Source organism: Myxine glutinosa, chromosome 1 (assembly GCF_964187855.1).
Source record: "Myxine glutinosa chromosome 1, kmMyxGlut1.1, whole genome shotgun sequence".
In the NCBI taxonomy this organism is placed as follows: domain Eukaryota; kingdom Metazoa; phylum Chordata; class Myxini; order Myxiniformes; family Myxinidae; genus Myxine; species Myxine glutinosa.
Window position 1 is genome coordinate 401,578,657 of NC_136261.1, and position 19,350 is coordinate 401,598,006.

Consider the following 19,350-nt stretch of genomic DNA (forward strand, 5'->3'; position numbering starts at 1 on the left):
TGTGAGTACGTCTATTAATTACGCACTGTTTTAATGTGAGTTTGACCGTGAGTACATCTATTAATTACGTACTGTTTGAATGTGAGTTTGACCGTGAGTACATCTATTAATTGCGTACTGTTTGAATGTGAGTTGGACCATGAGTACGTCTATTAATTACGCATTGTTTGAATGTGTTTGACCGTGAGTACATCTATTAATTACGTACTGTTTGAATGCGAGTTGGACCGTGAGTACGCCCATTTATAATTACATATTGTTTGAATGTGAGTTGGACCGTGAGTACGTCTATTAATTACATACTGTTTGAATGCAAGTTGGACCGTGAGAACATCTATTAATTACGTACTGTTTGAATGTGAGTTTGACCGTGAGTACATCTATTAATTACATACTGTTTGAATGCGAGTTTGACCGTGAGTACATCTATTAATTGCGTACTGTTTGAATGTGAGTTGGACCGTGAGTACGCTCATTAATTACGTACTGTTTGAATGCGAGTTGGACCGTGAGTACATCTTAATTATGTACTGTTTGAATGCGAGTTAGACCGTGAGTACGTCTATTAATTATGTACTGTTTGAATGTGAGATGGACCATGAGTACGTCTATTAATTACGTACTGTTTGAATGTGAGTTGGTCCGTGAGTAAGTCTATTAATTACGTATTATTGGACCTTGACCGTCTATTAATTACGAACATACCTTTTAAACATGTAGAGCTTTAGAGCCCTTCCACCTTTTAGGCTCCTGAAGACTTTTAGACCTGTAGACCCTTTAGAACCCTAAGATCCTTTAAGACCCTTCAGTCCCCTATGACACTCAAGACCTCAAGATCCCCTACTACTTTTAAGACCCTTTCAACACTTTAGACCCATTCACCCTTTAGACCCCTATAACCTTTAGACCCCACAGACCCTTTCGACCCTTCAGACAAATTAGACAGCTTGGACCCTTAACTATTTTAGACCATTTTGACTCTTCAGACCCTAACTACTATTGGAGCGTACCATTTAGAATATTTTAAGGGCATACCACACAAACATTTATAGCAGGGGTGCGCAATTCTTTTTGCAGATGGGCCACATAAGAATTTCAATATGTCGTCACGGGCCACATGTATGTTTTGAAATGAAATGACCTCGCCATCAAAATCATTTTCTAATTCATGATGCTCACATAGAAGTGACTGCTGAGTTTGTGTTTGTACCTTACATTCTGATGACTGACAAAATCCCTTGGCACAAACAGAGCGCGCGTGTCGATGTTCATTTGTGTGGATCCACATGTGTTACTGACAATTATTCGATGACCGAGTGAATCCTTCATCTCAAATCTTACACGTGTACGAGCGCTCTCCGTGTGCGTCGGTGCCACCCCACGTGCACCCACAAAGCAGCCGGTATGGTGTAGCTATCAGGAGACGAGGTGCGGGCAACTTGTCGACGAGCTTCTTGTGTCTCTCTGTAGATGTTAAACAAACAAATAAAAAAGGTTTCTCAGCACCTGCTCCATTGGAGAGAAGCTTCAAAAAGCATGGTTTGTTTTTTTTGCCACAAGTTAGCCGACGAGGTAATTGGGTATGATATGGTTTTGAAAATGACTTGGGGGTTAATTACGTAGTTTAGTCAGAATCGGCTGTGGTGTAATAAGTGTAGGCCAATTCCCCTTTAAATTAGTGTCTATTTAAGAAATTGGCCAAATGATGATGCTCTGCTTAAATTTAATAGACAAAGACAATTTCATGCAGTTGTGGCGGACACGAAAGCTCACTGGCGTGAGGGCATCATTCCACGCACCAAGTGGGCGGCGGCCACGCCCGAGGGGTAGGCGTGGCCGCGGGATATACACCGGGCGCGCAGCCCGGAGCGCGCCAGTGCTACAGTGAGCTCTTTTAATAAAGACTCTTAAACTCACCGCGTTGTCCGCTTCCTTCTTGTTGTGCAAGCAAGCGCGCGTAGCACCGCGCTTCACAGTAGAATCAAACCTAAATATGAGAGAAAAAAATAAAATAATAAATAATTGAAGGATCCTTTTTTGGCATAGCTTTTTGTAACATGCCTGGATACGCACGATGTAATTGCTTATGGACCTTTCATTCTAATTGTTGCTTTTTCTTTCTTTATTTCTATTCATTCTAATTGTACACTGCTCATTTCCTATGCCGTCTCCAGGCGCTGCATGACGTCATTGCCGGGCACCAAAGGGGGCCCGGCAATGAACAAGTGCTTTGGCAAAAATGCAATTTTTTGTTTTTTGATTAATTAATTAATTAATTGATTAGTTATTTAATTATTATTGATTATTTAAGTACTTATTTATTTCCTTTCTCTTTTGGGCAATATCTCAGGCACATTTTGAGCTAAAAAAAAACCACCTTTAGAGGCCATTTTTCCCCGCAAAGCGGGGGTTGGCCTTTTTCGGGTACCGTGGTTGTTGTTGTTTTTTGGTCCCCTTTTTGAAGCAATGTTTTACGGCCGGATGCCCTTCCTGCCGCCAACCCTTTTTGTCGCCTTTTTACGACAAGCAGGGAATTACCAGTGAACTGGTACTCAATTAGCTGACCTCAGAAGGAATGAACAGGCTGAGTCAACCCCCCTGGTGTTAATTCAGCGATCGACCGGGATTCGAACCCAGGTATCCTTGGATTTTATCCTAAGCTGGCACCCTAGCCGCTAGCCCAACACCAGGCTACATTTTGAGCTAGGTAGCTGATATTTGGTCATGACAATGACCAAATGATTTGGCTGCAAAGTCTATTTTTGATTTGTTGATTAATAAATTAATCGATTAATTATTCGATTAATGACAATTAATAACTTTTTTTAAAGTTAGATTCGGATGAAATGGTGGTGGTTTATGTGTTCTATTAGCCAATTTATTAATTCTTTAATTATTTTATAATTATCATTTATTTTCTTTCTCATCTGGGCAATATCTCAGGCACCTTTTGTGCGAGGAAGCTAATATTTGGACATGACAATGAGCAAGTGATGTCACTATAAAGGATATTTTTGAGTTATTGATTTATCAATTAATCGATTATATATTTATTGATTCATCAGTTTTTTTTCGATTAATGACTTTTTAGTTAATTTTCAAAAAGTTACAGCTTTGGATGAAGCACCGGTATCGGTATCACCAGTATGAAGTGGCGTATTAAGAAAAAAATGACGCTCAGGGTGAGCCGTCTTCTACGACTCCTCTCTGGCCTTGCCCCCCCCCCCCCCAGCTCTCTCTGGGTTCTGTCCCCCAAATATTCCTACAGGTCGCACAAGATCTGCCTGCAATCCTCTTATGGTTAAACTGCCAAAATCAGTATACTGCACTGACTAAAGGTATTTTAAACCAATTTCAATGGTTGCTAGAAGACAGGGCAGCATTCAGAATCATACCAACATAATCATAAGACTTTAAACAAACAAAGAAAAAAAAAAATACGTATTTTGGAGGGACCCCCCCCCCCCCCACGTCCCCTCCCACCCCATGTACCTCATCAGACCTCAATTTTTCCAATGCTTTGAACAAACATTGGGAACTGATTTCCGGTGCGGCCGGCCCGAGTATCGACCTGGCCGTGGCCGAAGCCGTTGGTTCCGCCATAGCACGCTAACGCGTAGGCTCACGCGTCCCTGGTCCGCCGGGGCTCCGCGGGTGTCCTACCGTGCCTGGCGCCGCTATTCTCTCGACTTCCGGGAGTAGGTGCCGGTGCCCGGGGACGGATTTCGCTGTCTAAACATGGTAGCGCTAGGCCAGTGGGACCGCCGGGACCCACGTGCACTCACAAGTTGTTATGCGCGTGGGCAGCAGTATCAGACCGGGGCGCCCAAACGCTCCCCGGCTAAAGTTCATCCTGATGCGCTCACATTGTGCGGACAAACCCCACCAAGTCGAGGGCCACGTGGTCACTTCCTCATCCCTTCTGGTCACACTATGCCTATCGGCCGGCCTCGAAGACCGAAATTGTGTCGGCTACCGATCCTTCGGGTTCGTAACTATGCCACCCTGAAATCGAACAAACATGTCTGTTGGGTTGGGTCTTCGGGTTCGTAACTATGCCACCCTGAAATCGAACAAACATTGGTACATCACGGATGATGAAGGTTGTGGTCAAGTTTCAACAGAATTGTTGTGGTCAAGTTTCAACAGAATTGTTGTGGTCAAGTTTCATCAATCTTCTCGAAGAAGTTCTGTCACTCAATCTTTTGGGTCTCACTATCTGCCATGATCTTTCTTGGGAAAACCACATTTCAAATCTGGCCTCCAAAGCCAGTCGCCGACTGGGCATCCTCCGTCGTGCGAAGTCCTTCCTTGGCACACGTGAGCTCCTCACCACATATAAAGCTTTCATCCACAGCTCAATGGAATACTGCTCTCCCCTCTGGGCCGGTGCTCCTGCCTCACACCTAGCCCGTCTTCACGCTGTTGAAACCAAAGCATTCAGAATCATTGGAATCTCCCGCGATGAAGCTAACTCCAAGGGCCTCTCACTCACTCACCGCAGGCAGGTAGGTGGTCTTTCCATCTTCTACCGACTCCTCTCTGGCCTTGCTCCCCCCCCCCCCCCCAGCTCTCTCTGGGCTCTGTCCCGCAAATATTCCTACAGGTCGCACAAGATCTGCCTGCAACCCTCTTATGGTTAAACTGCCAAAATCAAGACTCTCTGCTCACCTTCACTCCTTCATTCCTCTTTTCTCCCGCCTCTGGAACAAACTCCCCCACTCCCTTCAATCCTACTCCTCCCTCCAGGTCTTTAAAACAGCTGTTCACCACCATCTCTTATCCTCCCCCATCCAAAACCTTGATCTTTTCTACCCCCGCTACCAGATCCATTTTCACCCCAGATCCACTTTTTGGAATATTCCGACTTCTTTCCTGGAAGTCCTAGCAGTTTCCTTGTGTTTTATACCTCTCCCACCCCTTTCCCGCGCCTCTTTTTGACTGATGGACACTTTGGTGGGCAGATCGTGAATAGTGTCCGTCAAAACTAACACGCGTTATAATCTAGTTATGCAGTAAAAAGTAGCTTTTTCTTGTTTCATGATACATTTTTCTCTTGTAGTCATTCTATAAGTGTCTCTTATATACCTTTTCGATACCACGTCGTTGGGATAATTTCCAGCTTTGCTGGATGACACATACCGGGCAATAGTGGTAGGTCTCATGGAAGTAGACCTCTGACTTTACTTTTCGAAATCAGTTGAAGAAGAAGCCCACTCCCGTTTGCATCTTCAGGTGCATCGGGCTACCGAAGCAGTTTCCTCGGCTATTGGGCACAGTCCTGGAGGGGCCGCCATTCCGACGTCGTAATTTGTGGTTTTTTTCTGAATAATCCAAGACTTGTGTTTGAATTCACTCTTCTTTTTACTACTATTGCCCGAGTCGGATACTGCATTTCCCTTTGGGGAGCAAAATAGATGCTGATAATCCAAACTCGTTGAAATGTGTCCATCAAAATAAAATGCGTAAGACATTATGAAGGTGAAATTGGCTCCTTCCAGCTGGTACTTTATCGCGGTGTGTTCATATCTTTTTTTTACTCCGCCACCGAAGGTAGATGGAGGTTGTTTTCACGCCTGTCCGTTTGTGAACAAAATATCTCAAAAAGTTGTGGACAGATTCGGACGAAATTTGGCAGAGACGTAGCGTCTATGACAAGGACGAAATGATTCGATTTTGGTGAAGATCCGGATTCGGCTAGTAGATTTTTAAGTGATTCTTCACCATTGGGAGATAGGGCCAAAAACGATATATAGCAGGATATCTCAAAAAGCTATGGATGGATTTGGACGAAACTTGTTGGACAGGTGGTGTGTGACGAGGACGATTCGGTTCGATTTTGGTGAAGATCTGAATACGGATTCGGATATGAGAATTATTTAATTTTAAGTGATTCTCCACCATTGCGAGATCGGGTGAAAAGTGATACATAACATCTTATTATAATAGAGCAAACGTATATCGTGATGTTTGTAGGTTTGTTTATTTGTGACCAAAACGTCTTCTTCTTCTTGAAATAAAATTACCACCCAAAACACAGTCCGTGAACTCTTAATTACGTACTGTTGGAATATACCATTCGACCCTTTAGACTGTTGGCACCCCTCAGACCTTTGACGACCCTTAAGTCCCCCAAGACCATTAAGACCACCAAGACCCCTGAAGACCCAAAATACCTTTAAAGACTGCAAAGACCCAAAATGCCACGAAGACCCAAAAGACCCTGAATACCCAAAATATCCTTAGACTCAGAGGAACCAAAATACCCTAAAGACCCCGAAGACCTCAAAGACCCAAAAATACCCTTAAAGGCCCAGAGGATCCAAAAGTCCCTGAAGACCCAAATGGCCCCGAAAACCCAAAACACCCCAAATTACCCTTAAAGGCCCAGAGGATCCAAACGACCCTGAAGTCCCAAATGGCCCCGAAGACCCAAAACACCCCAAACACACAATTTTGGCTGCATTCCCCCACCACCCCTCCACGATCCCAAATCCACCATCACCACCACTAACCCCCACGACCCCCAATCCAGCATCATCACCACGATCCCCAATCCACCATCACCACCACTAACCCCCACGATCCCCAATCCACCACGACCTCCAAGGCACCATCACCACCACTAACCCCCACGATCCCCAATCCACCATCGCCACCACTAACCCCCAAGCCACCATCACCACCACTAACCCCCAAGCCACCATCACCACCACTAACCCCCACGACACCCAATCCAGCATCACCACCACTAACCACCACGATCCCCAATCCACCATCACCACCACGATCCCCAATCCACCATCACCACCACTAACTCCCACGACCTCCAAGCCACCATCACCACCACTAACCCCCACGATCCCCAATCCACCATCACCACCACTAACCCCCACGATCCCCAATCCACCATCACCACCACTAACCCCCACGATCCCCAATCCACCATCACTACCACTAACCCCCACAACCCCCAAGCCACCATCACCACCACTAACCCACACAACCCCCAATCCACCATCACCACCACTAACCCCCACAATCCCCAATCCACCATCACCACCACTAACCCCCAATCCACCATCACCACCACTAACTCCCACGACCTCCAAGCCACCATCACCACCACTAACCCCCACGATCCCCAAGCCACCACTAACCCCCACCATCCCCAATCCACCATCACCACCACTAACCCCCAAGCCACCATCACCACCACTAAACCCCACCCACTATCCCTCATTCCCTGAGAAAGCAGACATGGTCAAAGATGCCCACCCCTCTGAAACGACGTGTGATGAGGCGCGCCGAGTCATTCTGGTGATATTTAAAAGAGTTATGGGCGAGTTATGACTAAACGTGGTGGACGAGTTGGTCAGGTGACAAGAACAAGCCGGTTAGATTTTGGTTGAGGTCCGAATCCAGGTCTGGCCTATTAGTGGGATAGAAAACGTAAACTGTTCAGCCTGGCGGAGGTTTGTGCTCTACCGAGTTCCGTTCTAGTTTAAACGATGTTAATAATAATAATAATAATTCATTTATTTTGTATAGCGCTTTTCATGAAGCCCAAAGGCGCTTTGACAGAGTGCAAAACATAATGCATAACAAAACGAATGTTAGGCGAGAATTGTTATTCCACTCTGGGTGTAAAGCCGTGAATGGAAGTAAACAGATTCACGTTTTTTTTGTATACAGAATCGAGGTTCGAGCAAGAGCTAACACATTGAACATGAAAACAGACACATAAAACATGCGATTAAGGGAGTGGGTGACAAGAGGGGGGAGAGAGGGAAGCACACAAGCACAACAACAGTAGAGAACAGGGACGTCGGTATATCTGTGGGAGGGGAAGGGGAAGGGGGAGGGCTGGTGGAGGAGGGAGGGGTACATGGTATAAAGCAAATGAACACTTCCAGGAATTTGAGGAAAGAGGTTGGGGATTTAAAGAGGCGGATTTGGGGTGTATTAACGGGGGTAGCAAAGATCAAGGTTTTGGATGGGGGAAGATAAGAGATGGTGGTGAACAGCTGTTTTGAAGACCTGGAGGGAGGAGTGGGATTGAAGGGAGTGAGGGAGTTTGTTCCAAAGGCGGGAGAAAAGAGGAATGTTCACAAGATAGTGAGGAAGGCACGTTTCATAATAACACTGTTATTTCAGAAAGGTAGATATTAAATCACTATCAGAAAACACTCTCGATGCCCTCAAATTGGCTACAGGGGGGAAATCCAGGGGGGAAAAGCACAACTTTCACCTTCAAAAAGAACGTGCGCAAGCTTTGAAATCTGGAGGTAAAGGCTCAATTTAGTGTAAAAGTGGCTACATAACTATCGTTTCAAGTGTTCCTTATCTTATGGTAGGTAAACTTTTATAAAACACTTGTTTGTGATATGTGAATAAAGAGTTTTGTATTTTGACATCTGTGTTACATTTTATTACAACTTTGCTGATTTTGACTCGGTTGCAATATGTCATAACTAGCAGGGACAGGTGGAAATTCCACGGAATGTTTAAAATGTGGTTTCGAGCCCTCAACTAGTCTTTCGCTTTACACAGCAGTGAACACCAACATTAACTTGAGAACGGCTGAAGGGATCTAATTCAAACTTGGTGCAGGTATGTATTATGAGGTAAAGATGAACTGATTCGATTTTAAAGAGGTCAGAGGTCATGTTAAGTAAAAATTGTCGCCATGCCAACTTTTGAACAAATGATGGGATTTTGAACAAACTTGGTGTCAGCATATATGATGCAAAAATGAACTGATTGAATTATGGCTTCCAGAGATCAAAGGTCAGAGGTCATGTCAGGTAAAAATGTGATACTTGAGAGCAACTGAAAGGATTTAAATCGAACTTGGTACAGGTATGTATTAAAAACCACCGTTTAGAGGCCATTTTTCCCCGCAAAGCAGGGGTTGGCCTTTTCGGGGACCGTGGTTGTTGTTGTTTTTTGGTCCCCTTTTTGAAGCAATGTTTTACGGCCGGATGCCCTTCCTGACGCCAACCCTTTTTGTCGCCTTTTTACGACAAGCAGGGAATTACCATTGAACTGGTACTCAATTAGCCGACCTCGGAAGGATGACAGGCTGAGTCAACCCCCCTGGCGTTAATTCAGCGATCGACCGGGATTCGAACCCAGGATCCTTGGATCCTAAGCCGGCACCCTAGCCGCTAGCCCAACAACAGGGCATAATCATATGTATTATGATGCAATAAATGAACCGATTACATTTTGGCATCAAAGCTGAGGAGTGGGGTGATTTTGGTGAGGTCAGAAGTCATGTCAGGTAAAAGGTGATACTAGAGAACAGCTGAATGGATTTAAATCAAACTTGGTGAAAGTATGTATAATGATGTAATAATGTGGGCGGAGGCGTATCGGTCGACGTCGTGACGTCGAAGAGTGTCGTTCTCGTTTTCTATTTGTGTTTCCTTCATTTTAAACTTCCATCTCTTCACCTTTTTTATCTGCTAGTTGCATTTCTCTGCCCATCTTCACTTCCTTTTTCCTTTCTCTCTCTACCTCTGAATTTACTTTGTGGACATAGATTATGCTACATTATTACAGAATAATGAACTAAAAAAAAAAAAAATCGAATTGTCATCTTGGATTCAGGGAAAGTTTGATGAAGTGCAAGAGCCACCGTGCTGATGATTTGTACACAGGACATAACAGACACGCCGCACCACACTCGGCAAGGGTAGATAGACATAGATACTGTCATCCCGGGTCTTCACAGACAGGGTGATCATCATTGTGTGTACCGTCCCTCCGATGGACGTTAAGCTGGGTGTCCCGTCTACCATCATTAGTTGGTGGATGTTAAAGATCCAGAATTGTCCTTCGCCAAGACCAGGCGAGTTATCACCGGCATCCTGAACAAATTACAAATTTGACGAACTGTTGGGAAGGCAATGGCAAACCACCTAGTATCACCTTTGTAAGGAAGCCAAAGACCTGCCTTCCAGCGTTGCACTCAATCGATCTTCTCAAGTTCATTATTTTTTTCCATTCATGACCGAGGAACAACTTAATTTCAATTGAATGTATATTGAAAACATGAAGCGGAAAACGAACCTGCAGTTTACTGTACTTTGACTCTGTAAGTGTCCCGATCGCGCATGCGCGGACGAGATAAATATTTTACTCCATCTGTCTCTGGCAGTCAAACAAAACTGAAAATCATTCCAAAAATGAAACTTACTGTTTTTAAGGATGTCATAAAGGACACAAACAACAGGCATGAAAACCTAACGTGACGTGTTAAATAAGGTGGTGTAAAAGGCGCTGCAGCAATGGCGGTACACTTCCGAAAAAGGTCCTTTTTTCTAAAACTCTTAAAAACGTTATTTTATTGCAATTGAATTATAGACTTGAACACTGAAGAATACAAATCGCCTTTGTGGCATTTTCAAAACTTCCATTTCGCAGTACTTGGACAAAATATTACGGCCTTTTACATCATCACGACCAATCAAATTTGCTGCTCGCAGACCCCGCCCATGTTCTTGTTTCTCAAAGAATGCACGGGGTAAGGTGCTCTCCAGTAATTTATGAACTCTCCAGTAATTTATTGCAGTTTCTGCAACTCGACAGGTAACGGACGCCAACAACCACCGTCCCTCCACCACCATGCCCCCACTCCAGTCTGAACCTATTGTATTTCTTTATCACTCATATGGAGGTGCCCTGGGTTTTTTTTAGTGGTTGAAGGGTGGAAGGGATTGGAGGGGATCTTCTCTTTTTAACATTTAAACTCATCCACAGCACTACTTCTGCAACTGCACTGAAAGAAGGCACGTTAAATATAATTGTACTTTATTCCACAATTATTAGGAGTTGTGAATGAAAATAGATACTCCTCTCATCTCCATTCTGGTTTTTACAAAATGTATATATTGCAGATTGTGCTCGAATGCAAATCGTGCACCGAGTGATGTTTGCAATCAAAGGCCAGCAACAAACGGTATACGGGTGAACGAAACCCACGTCACGACATCTCTTCCCCAACGGGCACGTCTTATCCATCCACAAAGTTTGCCATAATGTGAGGAAATATTTACACAATCTCTAATAACAAAATTTAAAAACAACAACAAATAACATTCCTCAAAATGTATAATGGTGAATACAGCTTTGTATCTACAAGTCCGTCTTTAGTTCGTGAAACAAATCGACTTTGTTTGTAATCAAAATACCATTTCAATACAACAGATTCCTTCACAGGCAGGAAGTGTTTACCCTAAAAACAATAACTTAGAAGTAAATATCTTTCATTTCATTGTAGATTGTCCAGCACGGTAAACCCTTAAATATCGCGGGGGTCACGTTCCTGGAAAATGCCACGATAGTTAAACGCAAGGGCATATGGGAAAAGGGGGGCTAGGTCCCTTCGAGAAAATACGGAGGCAGGTGGGCGGAAGCTAAAAATAAACACCACAAATGAGATGAAGATGTGAATAAAATAAATACATACAGTATAAAATACACAAAAACATGACTTTTACCTTTCTTATTTATTCCAAAACAGCAAGTTGATTTTTTTTTTTATAAACCAGTGAGGTGAGTAAAAATATTACGTACTCTGCCGTAAATATAAACCACAATGACTTAGCTCGGGATGTTGAGGATGCTGCTGGGGTCTGGAGCGCGGAGGGATTCAGCAATCGGAAGAGCAGCACTGGATTTACGACAAAGTCGCCTGCTGTATTGCCACATAGAGGGGGGGGGGTAAGACTATCCTTAGCCACCTTGATCCCCAGGGCAGATCTTTCCTGCTTGGACAGGAAGGAACGAGACAGCATCCTCTTCCAGAATGATCCCGTCTCGTTGACGGTAAAGACCTGCTCCGGCATAAATCCCTTCACCTCAATTAGTTTCACGAGATGCAGTGGGTAGTTGTCCGCAGCATCATGGTCTGCTTCCCCGACTAAGTTTACATGATGGAGGCCGAATCTTCCATTGAAGTTCTCAAACCAGCTCTTGCTGGCGTGGAACTTGTGGGTAGTGGTGGTTGAACTGGAATCTTCGGCCCCGGGTGCCTCGTGGAAATGTTGGTGAATGCGGAATGATTTATCCCGTATCAACAGTCCACTCGAAGGCACTTTTTCCTGTGTTTGGTCCTCGATGCAAACATTAAGGTATTTTTCCATCCTATAAATATGAGGATCATGGGACTGAAATGACATTTTCACTTTGCGGAGCGCTGGCGGCAACACTTGCATGGATATTTGACTGCCTTTTACGGACATACAGCACAGTCGATTCATTTATCCCGTAATGATGTCCCACAGATGCCACACTTTCACCTCCACCCAACCTGGTCTAACAACTCGATTCTTGTCACGTGATAACGTGATAACCCTTCTCTGCCTTTTGCACAATTAATTTTGTCCATAGTTTCAGGTTTGGGCACCATTGTTAACAGCAAAAGGCTCATGATGCGAGATAATCATACGGGCGGATGCCATCGATGACTCATCTAAAAAAAACCCCACAATTGGTCGAAATTAAGTCCAATGATAACAATCAGAAAAGAACAAGTCAGGAGACGACGATGGTTCATGAGCTAGCAGTATTCAATGACAAAGTACGGACTATAACCGAAACAGGCCCGGACAGGCCAGACCCGGAAATGTCAAAACGAAGGTTACTGACCTTGAAATGATAGAAAATAATGTATAATCAGTTATGAGGTTAGTTAGCTACACAATAACGAAAATTCGGTGAAAAATGAAATGGAAAAAAAAATAAAAAAATCGAGCTCCGTGGAGCTAGACACATGACATTGGCCTAACCAAATATCGAAACACCTGTCAGATTCCACCAAACCCCTTGGAGAAGATTTAGCTTGACCTCGATTACCCTCTAAAAAGACATCTTTTTCAGGCGTGGCTCCGCCCACAATGAGCGCAATACGCCCCCTCTCGGCAGGACACAACTAGATCATGATATCAACCTCCCACCCAAGTTTCATCAAGATCGGATGATATCATCGGGTAGTTATGCTGCGGACAGACAGACACACACACAGACAGACACACACACACAGATGACGAATATAGTGGTCACTTGATAACTCGTGAACCAATAGGTTTCCTGCTATTGGTCAAAACCCAAGACATTCAAATCCGCGATATTTAAGGATGTACTGTACAGAGTTAAAACTGAGGTAATAACTTCAATGAAAGCCCGAGATCATTTTCCAGACCGTTTTCACTACAAGAGTAGCGAATATACACCGAAAAATGACCAATCCTGAGGTGGGGCGTTTGAGGCTTTTTAGGCGGTTGTTGCGTCCTTCATATGGAGTCCTTGCAGTTCTCACCCGCATGAAGTCGCATGTGTCTCTGACAGGTCGGTAACTGACTGAACCCCTTCCCGCAGACATTGCAGATGTACGGCTTCTCCCCCGTGTGGGTACGCAAGTGGTTTCTCAAGGCGGACTGATAGGAGAACGTCCTTGCACAAACGCTGCAATTGTATGGACGTTCACCCGTGTGCGTCCGCATGTGCGTCTGACAGTTGGACGATCGGCTGAATCCTTTACCACACACGGTGCACGTGTACGGTCGTTCCCCCTTGTGCGTTTGCATGTGTATTTGGCAATTCGACGACCGACTGAATCCTTTATAGCAAATCGTGCACATGTATGGGCGCTCTCCCGTGTGCATCCTCATGTGCAACTGGCAGTGCGATGGCCAACTGAATCCTTTACCGCAAACAGTGCAGGCATACGGCTTATCCCCAACGCAAATGCACATGTGCCTTATCAAATTTGGTCGATACGAAAAGGTCTTCACACAATATTTGCACCTGTACGGGCGCTCCGCGGCCCGAGTTCGCACACGCTTCTTGGGCTTCGTTGACACATTGATTCTCTTACCACAAACATTCCGTGTAGATGTTTGACCCCCTTTACGAATGCGTTTGCACTCTTTATCACCGGAAACCCATTGGTGTCTCTCCGCGTGCACCTGCAAAGCAGCCTTCGTGGCGAAGCTATGACGGCACAAGGTGCAGGCGAACTTCGTGACGAGGTTCTCGTGTCTCTCTGCAAAGAACATTCACAAAAAGGATAAATTGTTTTAAAATAAGACGTTTCTCAGCACCTGCTGTATTTTTTTGTAGACAGAGTCAAGGCTCATGGAAGAGTTAGAACACTGAACGGATCAGGACGCAACAGAACAAAAGGATCAGTAGAGAAAGGGAGGGAATGCCAAGAGAAATGTTGAAGGACAAAATGGGTGTGGGGTGCAATGAGGGGTAGTAGACGGCACATATAGGGTGGACAAGATCGAGACAGAAGCAAACTCTCGGGAATGAAAAATGCACCGGTGACAAAACGACATAGCTCACACATTGTGGACAGATGTATTGATGAACTCTCCAGTATCTGAGCCAAGTCTGTCCAAGTTACATCAGGAGTTTATGTCCAAGTTGTTTGCAATGGGGGTGCATGGTGGCACCATTAAGCTTCTTGTCTTCTTCAGGTGCTCGTGTTATCATTATTATGTGTTCTTATCAATATTATTAATTTGTAATAATGTTAATATTATTATTATGCCACCATTATTATTGTAGTTGTTGTTATTACTTTTGTGATTTGAATGGTCGGTCGAATAAAAATGTCATGATTACATGGAACGATGTTCAAGGTGCTCAGGCTCAACAAGGTGTGTTTCCCAATGCAGACAGAGCAAGGCAATAAAACATGTGTTTTCTTCCGGATTTTTTTGCAATCGAGTCTAAAGCAACATAAGTCTTCTCTTACAATTCCTCTTCCTCTTAAATTCAATTATAATTAATCCTTTAATACCCCTTTAATAGCACTATGGTGAAAATTTTGTGTCCATCAGATCAAGTTGCAGAGAAAAAAAATCATGCTGATCGGATGAGTGTTATACTTGTCGAATTATGACGTCATAATGAAGGCACCGATGACATCATCATTAACATCTTATTCCCCATGGGGAGTACTTGACAATAAGCCATGTTTCAATTTTTTCCATTGAGCGTTTTCGGAGATATAGAGGTTTAAAGTTTTTCCAAGATGGTGTTCATATCACGCGACCTATAAAAACCACCGTTTAGAGGCCATTTTCCCCCGCATTGCGGGGGTTGGCCTTTTCGGGGACCGTGGTTGTTGTTGTTTTTTTTGGTCCCCTTTTTGAAGCAATGTTTTACGGCCGGATGCCCTACCTGCCGCCAACCCTGTTTGTCACCTTTTTACGATAAACAGGGAATTACCAGTGTACTGGTACTCAATTTGCCGACCTCGGAAGGATGACAGGCTGAGTCAACCCCCCTGGCATTAATTCAGCGATCGACCGGGATTCAAACCCAGGATCCTTGGATCCTAAGCTGGCACCCTAGCCGCTAGCCCAACACCAGGGACACCAGGCCCAACACCAGGGATATCATGCGACCTATGACATCATAATTATGAATAAAAAAATTCTACAGGTGAGGCTCGTGTTATGGTGAAACTCTTGTGTCGATCAGACCAACGGTTGCCAAGAAAATGATTTTTTTTAAATGCAGACACGCACACCCCAGATCGCCTGACCCTGCTTTTTGCTTCGCAAGCTCAGGGTAAAACTTATGGATTGATTCAGACCAAACGTTTGAAGTACTGGCCGCTGCCCGTTTGGCGAGCTGAGAAAGTTCTCCGTCTTTCGTTGTGCAGAGGCACGGCCATTTCTCATGTATCTCTCCAAGTATTTTCAGCTTCTTTCAGAAGCTTTGTGAGTCATTTCTGGTAACAATCCTTATTGCGCACACACAATATACTTTATGTTTCCCCATACGCCGCTGTTTGTAGTGGTTTCTGCGCAAGCGCACCGAACGTTCTGAGGCACGTATTCCGTGTGCTTTCTACTATCGCTGCAAATCACTGGCTCTGCACTCCAGGAAGGTGTTCACTCACGCCACTGTGTTTCTCTTCAAAGAAGTCATGTTTCTTTGTGATTTAATGGAACATCAACACCCAATGCCTCACCACCCGCTACGCGTGAAGATTGAGAGATGACGCTTAGGTTAGGGTGTGTATTAATATTCGAGTAGTTTTGTTTACAATTATTTACAAGAAATTCAAGGAGGCCATTTTGCCAATCAAGCCTACACAATCATACCAACATACCATTTGCAATTTGGTTGCTTAATGTTAATATGTACTTATCCTACTTTCTAAATTCAGATTTTGACATTATTTGTTTGTTTTAAATCATTAATATTGTTACGGTTTTGAGAACTGACACCCCGGCAATGGCACACAACATACAGGCTGCCGAGTTAGTTATTTCTTTATATAGTCTTCTCTTGTGTCTAGTGTGCTTCAAAGGGAATATGCACTGTGAGGGAATAGTTAGGTTCTTCCTCATCTTCTATCTGCATTTTGCAGGTGAAGACGCTCTCCTCTCTCGAACAACAGTGGACTGTGTGTGTGGCGTCCTCATTAGCACGTGTGTGGCAAAACCACATTCAAATGCACGTGCCAAAACCAAACTGTTATCACCATGGAAGTCCGCCCAATGTTATGTTAGTAAGCCCAGGGCCATGGCATGTCTCAAAAATGAATGATGGCAATGCCAGCCCGACAAGCTCACAGAGAGGGTGACGTCACACGGACGATTAATCTGAGCCAATGGACATGCCGCACCAGGACCAAAGAAGAGGGGGGCACGTAACCATTGCTCCCGGCAACCATGACTGGAAAGGGCGGGGCATCACCCTTGAACCCTGCTGGACTCCACCCCTCCTCAGACACATATAAAGCAGAGCTGCAAATCGGTCTTGACAGTACACAGTACACAGTACACAGACAGTAGACAATTCAGGAGACAAACTGACAGAATCAGAGAAAATCCGGCAGCTCAAGACAATTCAGACCGAGTTCAACAGGGAGTTCAAGTATAGTGGAGCTGAGTTCATGATACAAGCAGTTCAGGAGAGGACAAGATAACACAGTACAGGACGGAGGTGCCAAACCTGCAAGAAGAGCGCCGGAGCGAGCTGGGTGAACAATCAAGCAAAGATAGCATAGCTCAAACTAAGAGAGCACAAAAACATTACTCCCCATTACCCTTTGACCAACGCAGGAAGTGACGGACTCATCTGTCCTCACCTTTTGAGCAAAGAGGTCATACAAGCCTCGCCCTGCTCTTTGCGTTAGCCGGGTCTGTCTGGCCTAGCGTTAGCCGGGATGTTATATTACCCACCCATTGGTCTCCACCATGTAGCCGGTACATACTGGGCAGTTCGCTTGGCTGCACCTAATTAAATAAGATAAAGATCAGGTACGTATCGAGGGCACGATCCCCAGTTAGATAAGCCACGTCACCTCCAGGTAAATGGTGTCAGACGGAGGAAGCTGGGAGATTTGTTGGACTAATTCGCGTCCGTGGTTGATTAGCATTCTCCGTCATGCAAAGTCTGTCCTTGGCACATCTGAAGTTTTATCTATCCATAAGGCCTTCATCCACAGATTGATGGAACACTGCTCTCCCCTTCACTTTAACATCGCAGACAGTTCGGTGGCCTATCTTCTCCAACCACCTTTTAGGTCTTGCATCCTCTGCCATTTCCATGCTGTCCCTTCCTCCCCCAAGGTTTCTGCAGGGTGCACATGCTTTGCCAGTTAGCCCCCTTCTGATAAAACTCCCAAAACCACACTCATGCATAACCTCCACTCATTCATTCCTCTTTTTCCCCCACCTGTGGAACCAACTTCCTCAGTGTGTTCAATCCCATTCTTCCTTCTAGGGCGACAACACAGCTGTTCAGCACCATCACGGGTCAAGCCCCATCCACAACGATGATCTTTTATACCCCCATTGATCCTCAAGCCCACATATTTCCAGGTTTCCAATTTTTTTCCTCCCCTTCTATGATTGAGAGCTTGTGGTGTGGTGTTATCCATCTTGTTCACCCTCTGTGTCTTCCCCTTGCGCTCATTTTTCTCCATGTTCCTAAGTTTCCCTCCAAACAAATGGAACGGTGACCATGACCTCCGGTGCTAAAGCAGCACGTGCTGCCACACATCCACCCCGTTTCAATACAAATTACCAGTTAGTAAAATCTCTCGACTGCAGTCTGTGAGAATCAGAGCACTGCTCACTGCCTAAAGCAGTGTCAGCTGTTACACTACTGAATGCAGCATCAGTGAGGCTCTATTTGCTTTATAACATCACAGCCTTCTAAAAAACAAAGAAATATTTTCAGCAGCCACTTGAGGCTTTGTAATTTAAAATAGGCTAACTAGGCCTCGGAATGAGAAAGGGAGTGAGGGGCGATCCATTTATAACTAGAACGGCACTCCGTAGGGCGCATACCAGGCTGAAAGGTTTATGTGGTGTATCCCGCTGATGGGCCGGATCTGGATTCGGACCTGAACCAAAATCTAATCAGCTTGTTCTTTTCACCTATACAACTCGTCCCCCAAGTTTTGTCATAACTTGTCCATAACTTTTTTCAAATATCATATCAGATATCGCCTTTCACCCGATCTTTTCACCCGATTGGCGTCAGGAAGGGCATCCGGCCATAAAAACATTGCCTCAAAAAGAGAACCATGACAATTACAACTACATATGGGCAGGGTACAGCCTGAAGTGGAGATCGGTTTCTGAGGTTTGGGACATGGAATGTAGGGACATTGACAGGGAGATCGGGAGAAGTGGTGGAAGTATTGATCAGAAGAAGAGTGGACATATGTTGTGTGCAAGAGACGAGATGGAAGGGAAGTGGTGTGAGAATGGTGAAGGGTAGGCAGGGACAGAAATACAAGTTTGTGTGGCAAGGGTGCCCGGAGGGCGTGAATAATGTTGGTGTCCTGTTTTCTGAGGAGTTTGTAGACAGTGTGGTGAGTGTGACAAGCGTGAGTGATAGGTTGATGATGGTGAAAATGATGATTGGAAAGCTCAAGGTGAACGTCATCTCGGGATATGCTCCGCAGGTTGGTCGGAGCGATGAAGAGAAGGACAAGTTCTGGTGTGCGATAGAGAAGCTGATGGAAAACGTGAAAGATGAGGAAGTTGTTGTGGTAGGAGGAGACCTAAATGGACATGTGGGAAGGAGTATGGACGGCTTTGAGGGAGTTCATGGGGGTTACGGATATGGTAGTAAGGGCATTTTATGAGATATTTCACAAATCTGTTAACTAAATTGTTACCAAAACATTTCTTCACCAATATGTTTGTAAAGGTGTGTAATAACATGTGTTAAAATGTTGAAGTTCAACTCCCGTGGGAAACCCAGAAAAAAAGCTGTTGAATTCGGGTACCGAAAAATTATTTTCGAGAATTTTTATTTTTTTTAAATCGGCCCTTAAGTAACTTATGAGGGGTCAAA

At 44.6% G+C, this 19,350-nt stretch overlaps 1 protein-coding gene across 3 annotated transcripts in view; it reads right to left on the reverse strand.

The window, feature by feature from the left end:
* The window catches only part of LOC137417036 (uncharacterized), a 49,772-nt gene that overhangs the window by 9,588 nt on the left and 20,834 nt on the right, over window positions 1-19,350 (reverse strand). For 2 of the 3 annotated variants that reach the window (XM_068102763.2, XM_068102772.2), the window contains exon 3: window positions 10,802-14,053. In XM_068102763.2, the coding sequence (XP_067958864.2) occupies window positions 13,302-14,053 (752 nt within the window). In that variant the 3' untranslated portion in view covers window positions 10,802-13,301. Of the gene's footprint in view, window positions 1-10,801; window positions 14,054-19,350 lie in introns of those variants that run through there. The other variant, XM_068102784.2, reaches the window with a different exon arrangement.